At 46.9% G+C, this 14,811-nt stretch overlaps 2 protein-coding genes across 5 annotated transcripts in view; one reads left to right on the top strand and one right to left on the bottom strand.

The window, feature by feature from the left end:
* LOC120457137 overlaps nt 1-14,811 on the top strand; it is a 60,655-nt gene that overhangs the window by 30,177 nt on the left and 15,667 nt on the right. For all 4 annotated transcript variants that reach the window (XM_039644381.2, XM_039644380.2, XM_039644379.2 and 1 more), the window contains exons 4-6: nt 317-2,345; nt 2,531-2,903; nt 3,000-3,481. In XM_039644381.2, coding sequence (XP_039500315.1) covers nt 317-2,345; nt 2,531-2,903; nt 3,000-3,481 — 2,884 coding nt within the window. The remainder of the gene's footprint in view (nt 1-316; nt 2,346-2,530; nt 2,904-2,999; nt 3,482-14,811) is intronic.
* Nucleotides 5,842-8,438, bottom strand: LOC120457142 (mucin-21). The gene is made up of 2 exons (XM_039644410.2): nt 7,733-8,438; nt 5,842-7,606 (listed from the first exon to the last, which is right to left on the bottom strand). The coding sequence occupies exons 1-2, from the start codon at nt 8,281-8,283 to the stop codon at nt 5,842-5,844; spliced, it is 2,316 nt and encodes a 771-aa protein (XP_039500344.2). The 5' UTR covers nt 8,284-8,438.

Below are 14,811 nucleotides of genomic sequence, written 5' to 3'. Positions count from 1 at the left end.
TGTGGACGCGGAAGGGAGCCATGCTTGAGTTAATGCATTCGCAATGATTCCGATTCCATTCCAAATGCAGTGATCTGCAAACTGGTTTCTAAAGGGTTCATCTGGGAATCGCAGTGACCCTGAAAAATGGGGGTAGCTTTGGTTTACAGGGTTGAGACGAGTTTCTTTTGGTCTTTTTTTTGGGTTGAGTAGAGTAGAAGAACTTGTAGAAGAGTATTGCGAACTGTGATATGACTCAAGCGAGCAGAGCTCTCTTTCCACGTCTGCGTAGTTGGGAGTAGGAACATACGCAATTAACATGTCTAATGTGCAACAGGTGGAGGCCATTTCGCCGACGCTGCCCAGCGATAGTTCGATGGAGGAGCGGGGTAGGACCAGCGCCAAGGAGGAGCTACTCATGCAGATACAGAAGGTGGACAATGAGATCAAGTCCGCGGAGACGACAATGGAGACGCTGCGCAAGAAGGAGAAATCGCTCATGGAGGTGGCCGCATTGGCCAAGGAGCAGAGATCAGCCAAGGAGTTGAGCGAGAACAACAACGATGGTCTGGATGAACAGGATGAGCAGCAGGTGGTGGAGCTAACGTGGCGCAGTCAAATGCTGGCGGAGAAGATCTATGCGGCCAATCGGAAGACGGCCCAAGCGCAACATTCCATGCTGCACAATGCAGCGGCCGATGAATCCTCGCCAGCTTCCATGGCCGGTCGTCCCTGGTTGCCGCTGTACAATCAGCCACTGGATGTGGAGGCCCTCACCATGCTGATACGCCAGCATCAGAGCCAAATACGTGCGCCACTGCTGCTGCACATCCGGAAACTGAAAGCGGAGCGATGGCTGCACAATCAGGGTCTGGTGGAGAAGTACACCAAGGAGCAGGCGGATTGGCAGCGGCGATGCGAGCGCATGGAGGCCAGTGCGAAGCGGAAAGCACGCGAGGCCAAGAATCGCGAGTTCTTCGAGAAGGTGTTCACGGAGTTGCGCAAACAGCGCGAGGATAAGGAGCGCTTCAATCGCGTCGGTTCGCGCATTAAATCCGAAGCGGATCTCGAGGAGATCATGGATGGGCTGCAGGAGCAGGCGCTCGAGGATAAGAAGATGCGCTCGTATGCGGTCATACCGCCACTAATGCACGATGCCCGCCAGCGGCGATGTGCCTATCACAACGAAAATGGACTTATCGACGACATGGTCGCTGTGCATCAGCAGCGCAAGGCGCTCAACATGTGGACCGCCGGCGAGAAGGAGACGTTCAAGGAGAAGTATTTGCAGCATCCGAAGAACTTTGGCGCCATTGCCGCCAGCTTGGATCGCAAATCGCCGCAGGATTGCGTACGCTACTACTACCTCAGCAAGAAGACCGAGAACTACAAGCAGCTGCTACGCAAGTCCCGCCAGCGAACGCGCAGCTCCCGCAATCCAGCCAAGGCGCAGGCCGCACAGCCGCAGTGCATCATCGATTCGATGACCACCGGCGTGATGACGCGCCTGCAGCGCGAGCAGCAGCAAAAGTCCGGCGGTCGCTCATCCGCCGTTGCCGAGCGTGAGCGTGCCGAGCGTGCCGCCGAGCGGGAACGGGTGGCGGAGAAGGCGGCTGCGGATGCTGCCAAGGCGGCCGAAAGTGCCGCCGAGAAGGCAAGCGCCGCTAGCAAGGCTGTCGAGGCAACGGCGGCCAGTGAAAAGGTGGCCAAAGCGGCGGCGGCAGCAGCAGCAACCACAACAGCAACATCAACAGCATCATCAGCAGCAGCAGCAGCAGCAGCAGCAGCAGCAGCAGCAGCAGTAACATCATCATCAACGGCGAGCTCGACAGGAGCAGCAGGAGCAGCGGATAAAACGAATGATGCCGGCAAGACGGCGAGCGCCAGCAGCGATAAGAATGCGGCAACAGCTGGAGGACCAACAGCCGCAGCAGCCGGAGGAGGAGGAGGAGGAGGAGTAGCAACCTCAGCAGCGGCAGCAGCAGCAGCAGCAGCAGCAGCAGCAGCAGCAAGCACACCTGCAACAGCAACAGCTACGGCAACAGCACCACCAGAGATCTCAGCGGGCGGCGAGGCGAAGAGCAAAACCGCCGAGGAGGAGGCAGCGGCCACAGCCGGAGCAGCAACCGTTGCCACTGCCGGCACACCGGCAACCGGAGCAAGTGCCGCCAGCGCTGGTGACAATGCGACAACGGCAACGGGCGCCACCGCAACGGCAGCGGCCAAGGGTGTGGGCAAACCGGAAACAGCGACCGAGCCAGCGGGCACGGCGGCAAAGGGAGCGGACTCGCGGATCGCCGAAGCCAACGATTCGCTGGCCAAAAGTGCGGCGACAAAGGCCGTCGTCAATGCCGATGGCTATAATGGTGAGTCTTCAAGCCTATATAGGCTAATCCTCAGCTGTGCCTTAGATGTAGACAATCTATGGCATCTATGGCATCTATGGCATCTATGGCATCTATGGCATCTATGGCATATGGACAAGGGATTATTATGACCCCCAATTCTGGCAAGGATTCTTACTAAATCTGCACCATTCTCTACATTTCAGCCAGCAGCAATGCGACAGCGGCGCAGGGCGTAACCTTGAATGGCTTCAAGCCAGGCTATCAAACTGTGGTCATTGCCAATGTGAAGGCGTCCGCCGGCGGCGATGATGCTGCAGCTGCAGCAGCAGCGGCGAATGCGGCGGCGATTGGCGATAAGATCGTGAAGGCAATGCCCTCAGCCAGGACGACCAATTCAACAGCTGCAACGGCGGCGACGGCGAGTGAGAGTGGTGCTGGTGCTGGTGCTGGTGCTGGTGCTGGTGTGAACACCTATGGACACACGGCCACCACGGCGGGCAACTATCTGGGCCAGAAGCTGAAGGCTGCCCAAGTCGAGGGACTGGGCGCCGGCAATGAATTGCACTCAGATGTTAGGTGAGTGTGTGCAATGTGCATTAAACATAATGCAAATGCTATAACTAACTATTGCCATCTCTCTCGTTTCGGTTTCGGTTTCGGTTTCGGTTGCAGTGAATCCAAGAGGAAGCGCTTCGAACTGAATGCCGGTGAGGCAACTGGAAATGCAACGGCAGCGATGACCAATAGCAGCAGTGGCATCAGTGGCATCAGTGGCATCAGCAATAGTCACGGCCCAATGTCAAAGGCCAATGCCAAGGATCAAGGATCGATGGCCAAGACATCGCTGACATCCACGTCGTCCGCTTCAGTTGTGGTCACATCCACGCCAACCGCAGCATCCTCATCCTCATCCTTATCGTCGTCGTCGTCGTCGTCGTCGTCATCCGCCTCCTCAATGCTGCTGATCAGCGCCGCATCCATTATGTCGACGGCATCGGGCGCCAAGTCCTCGTCCGCATCCTCGTCCGCATCCTCGTCCTCATCCACGGCGACAACAACGGCCACCGCATCGGCGATCTCGTTGCCGCTCCTATCGGATGGCAATGGCAATTTGATGGTCAATGCAATCGAGATTCGCGCCCTCGATGGCGACGGTAAGTGCCGAAAACTAACTAACTTTTATTTCGGGGCCATTTCTTATATGTTCAACTTTCAATTGTCAATTATCAACTAATTAACTATCAGGTTAGGTTATTAACTATTAGGTTATATATCATTTAATTCAAGAGTTTCGCAGCAAGCTGAATTCAATTGCCATTTAAGAACAGGTTGGCTTCCTCAGCTATTTAGCTTTGAAAGCACAGCACAAAAGCTGCGAGGAACTTTGATCCTGTGCGCAGGACTTGACTGCAAATGGTTCTATGTTTTGCTACTAAGTTTTAAAAGGATTTTGCCTTTCAAAGTTTCAAAAAGGAGATTTCGCCTTTTAAAGTTTCAAAAAGGAGATATTGCTTTTCAAAAAGGAGATTTTGCTTTTCATAGTTTCAAAAAGAAGCTTTCATCTTTTAAAGTTTTAAAAAGGAGCTTTTGCTCTCAAAGTTTCAAAAAGGAATTTTGCTCTTCAAAGTTTCAAAAAGGAGAGTTTGGTTTTTAAAAGGGAGATTTTGCTCTTCAAAGTTTCAAAAAAGGAGCTTTTGCCCTTCAAAGTTTCGAAAAGGAGATTTTGCTTTTCAAAGTTTCAAAAAGAAGCTTTCGTCTATCAAAGTTTAAAAAGGGAGCTTTTACAGCGAGTGTCCCGCGAAGCGAAAAAGCTTCCTGTTAACCAGTTGAAAGCTTTCCATTCAGTCTTTGTTTATTTTGATTTTACATTGGTATGTTAATGTCCTTTTGGCGCACTCCCCTCCCTCCCCCCGCGGAGCACATCAAAAATGCATTTCCCGCCATCGACAACTGCAATGTGGTGCAGTAGCAGCAGGAGCAGCAGTCTCTTTTGTGCCGTTTAATCAAACTATCCAACCGAGCAGCAACTGCCCACCAGTGGCCACCACCTCCTCCTCCTGCTCCTCCTGCTCCTCCTGCTCCTCCTGCTCCTCCTGCTCCTCCTTCTCCTCCATCTCCTCCTGCTCAATCCAATCAGAACTGGCTATCTATGTCCGTTTCGTGGGATTCTGCGATTCTGCGATTCTGTTTGCCCTGCCTGCGCTTCTCCGCCAGCGTTTTCGATTAATATTTCATCAAAAAAGAATATATATTTATATATAGATATATATGTATGTATATATATCTATATGTATATGTATGTACATATGTATATATGTATGTATGTATATATGTATGTATATAAACAAAGAGAGACACTGAGCTGGCGCTATATGGCCTCAAGTCAAGTTGTCGGAGTCCAGGGCCAAAAAGAGTTGACAGCATTTTGAGGGGATGGGGGAAGGGAGGCGGGGAAGTGAGTGGGTGGGTGATGGGTGGTTGGGTGGTTGGTATGAAGAAGTAACTCCAATTGGTGCTACGCTGGGTTTTCCCGCGAGTCTCGCTCATTTTACTCATTTCACTCATTTTTTTTTTTTTTGCGGCTCAGCTCAACGGTTTTTCGGCCGCTTGCGGTTTTTGTTTGCACCACCGCCCACTTGGGCCACCCACTTGAGCCACCCACCACCCACTAGCACCACCCACTACCACCCACCACCCAGCAGCAGCAGGCAGTTGCCATCATCGTCTTTGCTTCGTTTGCCTCGTTTCGCTTTGCGCGGCCTTGTTGGCTGTCATCTCCCTGGCGAGTTAATTAAACTCAATTAAATTAAAGTCTTTTTTGTAAACGTCTTTTTTATTATGCAAGTGATTTAATTTAATTATTAAATTGCGGCAAGGCTTGTTTACATTTGTATCTACCTCTCCCCCACTCCCCCACTCCCCCTTTCCCCTCTTCCACTCGCATTTCAATCTTCGCTTGTAAAAGGGTGCAAAAAGTGGAGTATTATGCCGATGATGATTATGATGATGATGAGCCCGGAATGTGATTCGATTTAAAGCGATTCCAATTATCAAAAGTATTCAAATCCAAATTCAAACTTAAATTCCAGGTGATTTCTTCATTATCTCATTCATTCACAGCTTTAGCTTGATGAATTTTCAACTTGATGAAACTTCAACTTCATCATTAACTTGATGAAACTTTTGAATGCTTGTGGCCACTTTCACTTGTGCACTTGTTTCAAACTTATTTTTAAGGTTTAATCCGTTTTTTGTTAAGTTGAAGTACTTTTTATTCATTTAATTGCATTTCTAGAGCGACAAAAAAAAACATTCTTTGTGTGTGTGTGTGTGTGTGCGTGTGTGTGTGTGTTGGTTAGTTGTATATAAATTCGTAAATTTCGTTGCTTTGATTTTGCAATATGCCATTTTGGTTGCATTATTGCAGATGTTGCAGATGTTGCAGATGTTGCAGATGTTGTTGATGTTGCTGATGTTGCTGATGTTGCTGATGATGTTAATGTTGCTGATGCTGCTAATGTTGCTGCTGTGTCTGCTGATCCTCGCGTTTGTTGTTGTTGTTGCTGCTGTTGCTGGTGTTGCTGCTGCTTGTGTTGCTGTTGCTGCTCGTGTTGCTGCTGCTATTGTGGCTATTGTTGCTCGTGTTGCTTGTGTTGCTCGTGTTGCTGGTGGCAGTCGCCTCAATCTCATCCGCATGGCACATCTTGCGATGCTTGTGCACGAAATAGTAGCTGGGAAACTTGCTGCCGCACGTTTTGCATGGATAATACTGCACATTCATGTCCAGCGGTCGCACCTCTCGTCGCAACAATGCTGCTGTTGCTGCTGTTCCTCCTCCTCCTCCTCCTCCTGCTGCTGCTGCTGCTGCAGCTGCTGTTGCTGTTGCACCATTTGCAACAACTGCGTTTGTGGCGCCACTCTGAGCCAACGATGTGTGATCCATTTCCGAGCTGCTGGCCATGGAAGCGGCGGCCGGTTCCGCCAGCAGTTTCTTCTCCGTGGTGGTGGTGGTGGTGGTGGTGGTGGTCAATGTCAGGGGGTTGAGGTGTCGCTTGGCGTGCTTTTGATAGCAGTACTGCGACTTGAAGGTGTGCTTGCAATAGACGCACACATACAGCTCCTGATTGCCACTGGTTGCAGTTGCATTTCCAGTTGCAGCTCCAGTTGCAGCTCCAGTTGCCTGTGACTTTCTAGTGCCCACAGATGTGGCAGATGCAGTGGCACGTGGCTGCTTGCTGCCACCCAGCGTCGCTGGTGGTGTGGCATCGCCACTGTTCTCGCTCTCCTCCAGCTGCTGGTGACTCAGCTGCCGCTGCTGACTGCTGATGGCACGGGCCATTTGCTGGTGAAACGAATAGCTGACACTCTGCTGGCTGCGATGTTGCTCCACCGCCATGGATGTGGATGCAGCTGGAGCAGCCGTGTTCGTCGCATCCATCGCCTCCACCGGCTTGTGGCCGTAGGCCGTGTTCAAGATGCGACGAAAACGCACCGGTCCATCGCAACTGGCCACATCGATGATGAATTTCGTGGGCGTTATGGGTGTGGCATTGGGTGTCAAATCCAATTGGGCAGCTGGAATCGGTGCCCTGGCCACCTGCAGGCCACTGGATTTCCGGGATCTGCTGCTGGACGCATTCGATTTCGTTCTACTGACCTTCGCATGCGAATCCCGCCTGGAGCTGACACCTTTCGACGGCACACTTTGCGACTTGGCTTTGGTGGCAGCAACAGCTGCAGTAGCAGTGGCCACCATTGGTGGCAAGGTTGTTGCTGTTGCTCTTGCTGTTGCAGTTGGCGTGGGTGGCTTCACATCCAGACGCTCGATGTTCAGGCTGTCCAGCGAACTTACCACCGACACATTGCAGTCCATGTCCACGTCCGGTTCGAGATCCGCCTCGTTATCCGTCATCGTGTTGCTGTCGATGAACACCTCCACATCCTCGTCCTCGTCCACAGCGTTGGCATCATCCAGCAGCGACGTGGACTCGTGGTGCTCCAGGTGCGATGAGTTGGCGCCAAAGGAACTGAGAGTGGGAGTTGGAGCAGTGGGATGAGCACTTGGATGAGCAGTTGAATGAGCAGTGGGATGAGCAGTGGGATGAGCACTTGGATGAGCACTTGGAGCACCTTGTGGCATGGGCAGAAAGCCGAAGTTGGGCATGGTGGCCTTGCTGGGTATCGGGCGGATGACCTTGGCGGGAATGCTGGGCACTGGACACAGCTGGGCGGGATTGCCGTTCAAATAGCCCTCCGTTTGGGCGCGCGCCAAAAATGAGCTGGAAAATATGCATATAGATCATCTATCTAATATATTCAAATAGAATCGCAAGAATATGGCAAGTAATGCATAAATATGAGAGACTTGAGACTTGAGAGTTGAGAGTTGAACCCCCCACACCCACCGGCAGATTTCCAGAGCACGTGGCATGTGCAGCACATGGGTGGCCAGCAGCACGGCAAAGATGTTGTCCACGGTCAAGTCCAGATAGCCGGTGTACATGTAGGTGAGCAGCGGTGCAAACTGATCGGCGGTCACATTGCCGAGATACAGCAGCAGTTCGCCCGTTGCCGTCGTTGCTGCGCTTCCTGCTGCGTTGCAACTGCCAGCTGCTGCGGATGCGCCCGCTGCTGCTGATGCACCTGCTGCTGCGGATGCAGATGCAGATGCAGAGGCAGAGGCGGCAGTTGCGGTTGCGGTTGCCTCATCCAAACGAATGGCGGAACGCAGGTAGCCACTGTGCATGCCCAGCACCAGGGAGTGGGCCACGAAGCGGACATTGGTGGGCGCCGGACCCACCTCCAGGATGACATCCGGCGGCGAGCTCATGACCAAAGCGGAGGCACTAACTCCACTGGCTGTCCCACTGCCCACCGCACCAACGATGCCCGCTACCGACGACCGAATTGCCGGCGTGCTGCTGTTGCTGCTGCCAGTCAGCCAATTGGTGAACATTGGAACTTGGAATTTGCTGCACGTGCACAATCAGAGGAACAAGAAAAAAAACAAACAAACAAACAAACAAACAAACAAACAGAAGTCTGCGGCGAGTTGCGATGCTCGTGGCAAGGACGTTGAGGAGCAAGCAGCGCGTGGCACGCGTCCAATGTGAAATCGTTGGCAGAACTGATGGCCGACGGCCGTGTGTCTCCGGTATTTATACTACCCGGCAGTCAGAGTGCCACATCGTCCTTCGTCCTTCGTCCTTCGTCCTTAGTGCTTCGTCCTTAGTCCTTCGGCCCAGGATTCGCTGGCATTCGTTTGCACTCGTTGGCCAGCGTCGTACCGACAAACTGCCTGCTTTCCTGCCACTCAACTCGAAAAATCAGTTTTATATGGGGCTTTTGAACAAACAGGGATAATTACTACTATATAATTATGAGAGCTTATAGTACTTAGCATTAGCTTTGTTATATATTATTTGATCTTTTTATTATCTTGTGATGGAATATCTCCATATATATAATAGCTGGCTATTTTAGTCTGTTAGCAAAATTGAACATTTGCATTATAATCTCCTACAAGATGGGCATCAAATGTATGACCATGATGCCATAGATCTCTTATGCATTTGCGCTTTTTTAGTAACTGCATAGAAATCGTATCTTTATTGACTTATGATATATATTTTTGTAATATATTATATTATATTCTATTATATTCTATTCTATTAATTATATTTATCACTTACCAACTTGCATACTGCAATTCTTTAGCTGCTTGCTTGTTAAGTGGTTTACCAACACTGGAACCGGAAGTGGCTAAAGTTTTTGCCTGATAGCCTTGCTTATTGGTTTGATTTAAAGCGCGTATTATTGGATTGTCATTTTGTAAATGAGCAAATGTTTCATCGAATGCATCGCTTTCTTTCTTGGCTGTTAAATTTGCATATTTTCTTTTTATTTTTTGGGAGCAGAATATTCGACTTCTTCGCGGTTCTTTTGATGAGTGCTTTTCTCCACTTTTGCATGTGTCATTTTGGCGCTTAACAACTCTTTGCCATTTTCTTGTGTGTGTGTGTGCGGGTGTGTGCGAGTGTGTGAGGGTGTGTGTTACCACCCGAAAATGTTGCCCCAATCGACTTAATTGATTTGTGGGCATAACCAACACATATTTACACTCAGTTGCGCGTGTGTGTGTGTGTGTTTTCATGTTGATTTACTGCTTACATATGCGAGTGTGTGCTTTTGCCTTATCTGCTTTTAACTATGTGTGTGTGTGAGTGTGCATTGTGGTCTTGCAATTCGAATGCTCAAACAGCTATTAGCGCTTACCCTGGAAATACCCTGTAGTTTATCAAAGTTTCTTCGCGACACAAATCACATTTATTATTGCCGAATTTTTGCTGCTGATTCTTTAGCTTTATCTTTGAACCAAATGATTTGATTTGTTTCAAATTAAAATGGGCTTCTTTTGTTAATTAAAAAACATTTGTAATGTTAATAATGTTTGTAACATTGTTTTAATCAGTAAGAAGGGCATTTTATTAGCCAACATTTCTGGTTGATTTTTATAGGGTATCTCTGGCTTTGTGTCATTTTGTCGTATGTCCATGTCCAGGTTGTATTATTTTTCTAAGATTTCCATCAGCATACACACACACAGTTCTTTTCCTTTTCCCCCTTTTCACCATTTTCCCAATTTTTCCTCCTTTTTTTTTGTTGTTTTTTTTTGTTGGTGTGGTGTGGCTTATTTGGTCATTTGGTTGGCTTTTAATTACCGTTACTGCTGATCGGTTTATTTGAGCAACCGCACACACAAGCCTTTACTCGAATGTCCTTTTTGGTGCCGGAAACGAAGGAAACGAAGGAGTAACTGGACACCGAAATATGTACATGAGCCTCGAAAACTGATTTCGGTTGGCCGATATGGCAATTGGTCAGTTTGTTGGCATTTTATTATATTATGATGGCATGTTGTTGTGTGCCCCGCATCGATGCGATGGGCTAATTTAATTAAGTCGCTTTTTTGTAAGGACCTCTGTCTTGTTCGTTGCGATGCGATGCGATTCGATTTAACTTCAATCAAGCGTTAACAATTTTAATTAAATTATTTCCAAATGTAATTATAAATGTGCGTCATGCATAAATTGTGTTATTAATTTATTTACCCAATCACCCAATCACCCAACTCACAACTCTCAATGCCACCACCACCAACAACAACACCAACAACAAAAACAACAAAAACAACAATGGCAATTACAACGAAAGTGTGCGGGAAACAGGGCGCGAGTCCTGCGAGTCCTGTGAGTCCTGCGAGGCTGCCAGGATATAGGATATAACTGCAGGAGCGAGCAGACGCTGGCCGAGGCCAACTTTTTGAATAAATAATCACAACGTAGGCAAAAAATGAATTTCATAAATTGGCATTGGCATCAGCGCATCGGCGGCAGCAAATGAACGACAACAAAAAATCAAAAAAAAATCAAAAAAACAGAAGAGCAAAAAATTCAAAAACGACGAGCTGCAAAACGGCGGCAAAATGTTAAATGTTAAAAAAGTGGAAAATTGAAAATTGAAAATTCACTACTGCGCTTCTCGCACTTTTTCGACGTCGTCAATCTGCCATTTTGTTAAGCGCTGCATTAATCTATTTATATTATTTATTATTATTTTTTCTTAAATCCTTTTGCCCAAATTCCCTGAACTTGTATTTATGTACATTTAATCAATGAGCAGCAAATTGTTAGCTGCCCAGAAGTTGTAGTAAAAACTTGAGCTCATTGGCGAGTTGGCAAGTATAACATACTTTTTTGGGTTTCCTTACAGCGGAGATAAAGTTAAAGATTATGCAGTGGAAATTGCAATTTATATTACTGTGGAATTATGCCACCTGCAGTTGCATTGCAACTCAATTCAATTCAATTAATGAATCGTTGTAAAAGAAGCGAGAAGATTTCTGTAGTCCCCCCTCCTTCGCCACCATGGCGTATGTGTCACTCTCTTGTTTCTCTGTGTGTGTGGTAGGTGTGTGTGTGTGTGTGTGTATGTGCATGGTGTGTGTGTGTGTGTGGGCTACTCTTTGTGCTGATCTTTGCAGTAAGTTGCTGGCAAATTGCCTGACAACCGGAAAACCAAATCGAAGCAGCAGCATCCTCACACTCACACACACACACACACCACCCTGCACACCTGTCAACTGCCTTACACACACACACACACACACACAGTCACATATATATCCAGCTTTGTCCATGTTGACAAGCAACTTCTGTTCCGCTCGCCATCTTCCCTCTCGCTCTGCTGCAGCTTATCCCAGTTGGATTTCATTGTTTGCATACACTCTGCTCGCTCACACACACACACACACACGCGCACATGTCCTGAATATCCTGGAAACACACACACACACACACACATGGCTTTATCCCCCGCTTTTGAGGGGGGGTTGGGGGGGGAAGTGAGTCAAAAGGGACAAACCTTTTATGACAATTAAAACATAATTGACGGTCAACATTAATAAACCAAACGCACACCGAAAAACGACGGCAGGAAAAAAAGGACACAGCAGCAACAGCAGCAGGCGAAGCAAAGAGCAGAAGGCAGCAGACAGGATGTGCAGGATGTGCGTGCACTCGAAGAAAATGCGCAGTGCAAGTGCTAGAAATATTTGATTATTCACTGATTTGTAAGCTGCTATCTTGCTATATATTATATTTATAATTTTTCAAAGGATAATTGCAAATAAGGACATTTGGCAAATATTTGCTAGTTATGGGCTGTTTTTTTTTGTTAGTAAAACTTAGTCAAAAATGGCTGTTTTGTACAGCTAATGATGCATATAAATGATTTAAAATTTAATTTTTATGGCATTTTTATAATTTAGAAGGGGTAGCATCATATTTTTTGGCTTTTCACATTTGCCCACGTATTTTCATTGTAGTAAAAAAAAGGGGATTTTTTTTGTGCCAAAAATCTGAAGAACACTTTGTGTTGCAAGTTTGCGCCTCTCTACGTTTTAAGTGAAAATGCATATTTTTTTTGGCAGTGCAGGCTTGAGGGGGCGGGAAAGAGACGGCGAGTGAACAATCTGCGTTTTTCTGTTGTGTGTGGTGTATATTTACTCCAACAACAACAATAACAACAACAATAACAACAAGAGCAGCAGCAGCAGCAACAAGATTGCAATTGAACTTTCGGCAAAAGGGTGCAATGAAACCGAATAACGCACTAATCCCCAGCCAGGACCCCTGAGAGTACGAACATCCGCCTACGCCAGCCACGCCCCCATACCCATACACCCATGCACCCATACACCCATAGAAATCAACTCAACACACAGCGTCCGTTTTGTGTTAGTTAAAAATTCTTTTTGTGTGTTAAACAACAACCCGAAAACACGAAAAAATAGAAAGGTGGCCAAAAGAAGCCAAAAGCCTCCAAAACACAGAAAAAAAACAAAAAAAAAAACAAAGCGCGCCAAAAACTAAATTTGAAAGCATTGCCAAAACGGGGGCTACAGTGGGAACTGCCTACAGTGGCCAGCGTTAAAATAGTGCTTGTTGCTAAGTAATAGCCACTTTAAGTACTCAGTACAAGAGCCAAAAAAAATTACTAATTAATTGATTAATTTATAAATTGATTAATTCATAAATTTATTAATTCATAAATTGATTAATTCATAAACTGATTAATTAATAAAATGATTAACTAATAAAATGATTAATTCATAAATTTATTCATTCATAAATTTATTAATTTATAAATTGATTTATTCATAAATTGATTTATTCATAAATTTATTAATTCATAAATTTATTCATTCATAAATTGATTAATTCATAAATTTATTTAAAAGTTAGACAAACATTGATTTAAACCCACATGCTTACCTTTGCAATGGCACGTAATTCTTAAACTATTTCATGCCATGCATCACTATTCGCTTGACCGCAAGTGTGTGCGCTACCATACATATGTTTGTGTGCCATCCTCTTTGGGCAATTAAACTGGTGACACGCCGTTGTTATTGTTGTTGTTTTATTAATTTGTTCATTGCATTTTAAGTGATCGCCGCTCTCCCTGTTGCTCTTTTGTGCATTATGCTGATGGAAAGTAAACGCAGTAAGAAGTGGTTGGGCTGCATTTTACCCATTTTCCCTATTTTCCCCATTTTCCCCATTTTCCCCATTTTCCCATTTTCATTTGGAATTTGATGTTTTGCGTCATTTTTCCCGCTGGCTTGGCTGTCAAAAAGCGGCCAAAAGTATGCAACACGCTGCAGCGCGGCTTAAATGTCCCCCAAATGTCCCAGGGGCGCCACACCAACAGGGGGGTGGGGGTGGTGTGTGTGTTTATTTTTTTGAGGGGGGGAGGGTGTGTATAGAGTGTGTGCGCTGCAGCAAAAGTCACTTGGCAAAAGACCGGCCGCCGTTTATGAAATTTTGAACAAAATTGAAATTACGCTAATTGTTTGGACTCTCGCGTACACCCCTGGATTTTGCCAAGGGGGGTGAGTTTGCAAAGGGCGGGGCGGGGGTAGGTAGGAAGTGGATGGGAGGGGGGAGGGGGTGGGGGCTACTGGGGATTGGTTGTGCCTGGCGAAAGCAAAAACAATTAGCGAATTTGATGAGCAAATCCTCGTTACACGCGTTACAGCGACGTTGCAAAAGGGGGGTTACAACGTTTGGCGGGGGGTGTAACCCCCCCCTGTTGGTGCAGCTAATTAATAGACTTTTGTGTGTGTGTGTGTGTGTGTATGTGTGTGTGTATGTGTCTCAGGCTTGTGGCTCCTCCACTCTGTGTGCTTCATTTTTGTTTGTCCAGCGCATTAGCCGCCAATTCGCTTTCGTATCCACATCCACATCCGCATCCGCATGTGGAACACCCCCACCCCCCCACATCCACATCCACATCCGCAACCAATTTGTTTGCCTGGCAGTTTGTCAGTTTTGCGGCTCTCGCTGCGAGTGTGTTTGCTAATTAGTAAATCATAATTACTCACTCGCATTTCACAATTCGTAAGCTCCACGCTGGCCCAGCTCCACCTGCACCCACTTCACTCACTTTACCCACTTTTATAGGCTCCACATTTTCCGAATGTCGAATCGAATCCATCTGTCCAATGTCCACTGTCCACTGTCCACCGTCCAATGTGCAGTGTACAATCCACCATTGCAACCGTGAAATCCATCCATTCAGCCGCCATTATTCGCCATTCGTTCGGTCAGGTCGAGAGTTTTTCGGTCCGCTCCAAATGTGTCAACCTCGCTGCAGGACACTGCGAGAAAATGGAGCTGCATTCAACGCATAATACATTAATACATTAAATTCCATGGTAACTGCAATTGCCAAACGAGAAATATGCCAAAAAACAGGGATTCTTAATAAATAATCTTAATAAATATTAATAAAAAAATAAACAGGAAAGTTATCGTAATGTTACGATAATCCCATTATGCAGATAAATATCGATTGTATCGATGACTTTGCCACTTTGTTTTGATTTTATTATCGTAATGTTATATATCCTCTTATGCCG

Source organism: Drosophila santomea, chromosome X (assembly GCF_016746245.2).
Source record: "Drosophila santomea strain STO CAGO 1482 chromosome X, Prin_Dsan_1.1, whole genome shotgun sequence".
Classification (NCBI taxonomy): domain Eukaryota; kingdom Metazoa; phylum Arthropoda; class Insecta; order Diptera; family Drosophilidae; genus Drosophila; species Drosophila santomea.
Note: the sequence above shows the minus strand (reverse complement) of the source record. Positions and strands in the feature narration are given on the sequence as shown.

Excerpts from the sequence above, each read along its gene's own strand:
- LOC120457142 (XM_039644410.2), bottom strand. The coding sequence starts at position 8,283 with ATGTTCACCAATTGGCTGACTGGCAGCAGCAACAGCAGCACGCCGGCA. Across the intron at positions 7,607-7,732 it reads CGTGCTCTGGAAATCTGCCG|CTCATTTTTGGCGCGCGCCC; the intron begins GTGGGTGTGGGG and ends CATATTTTCCAG.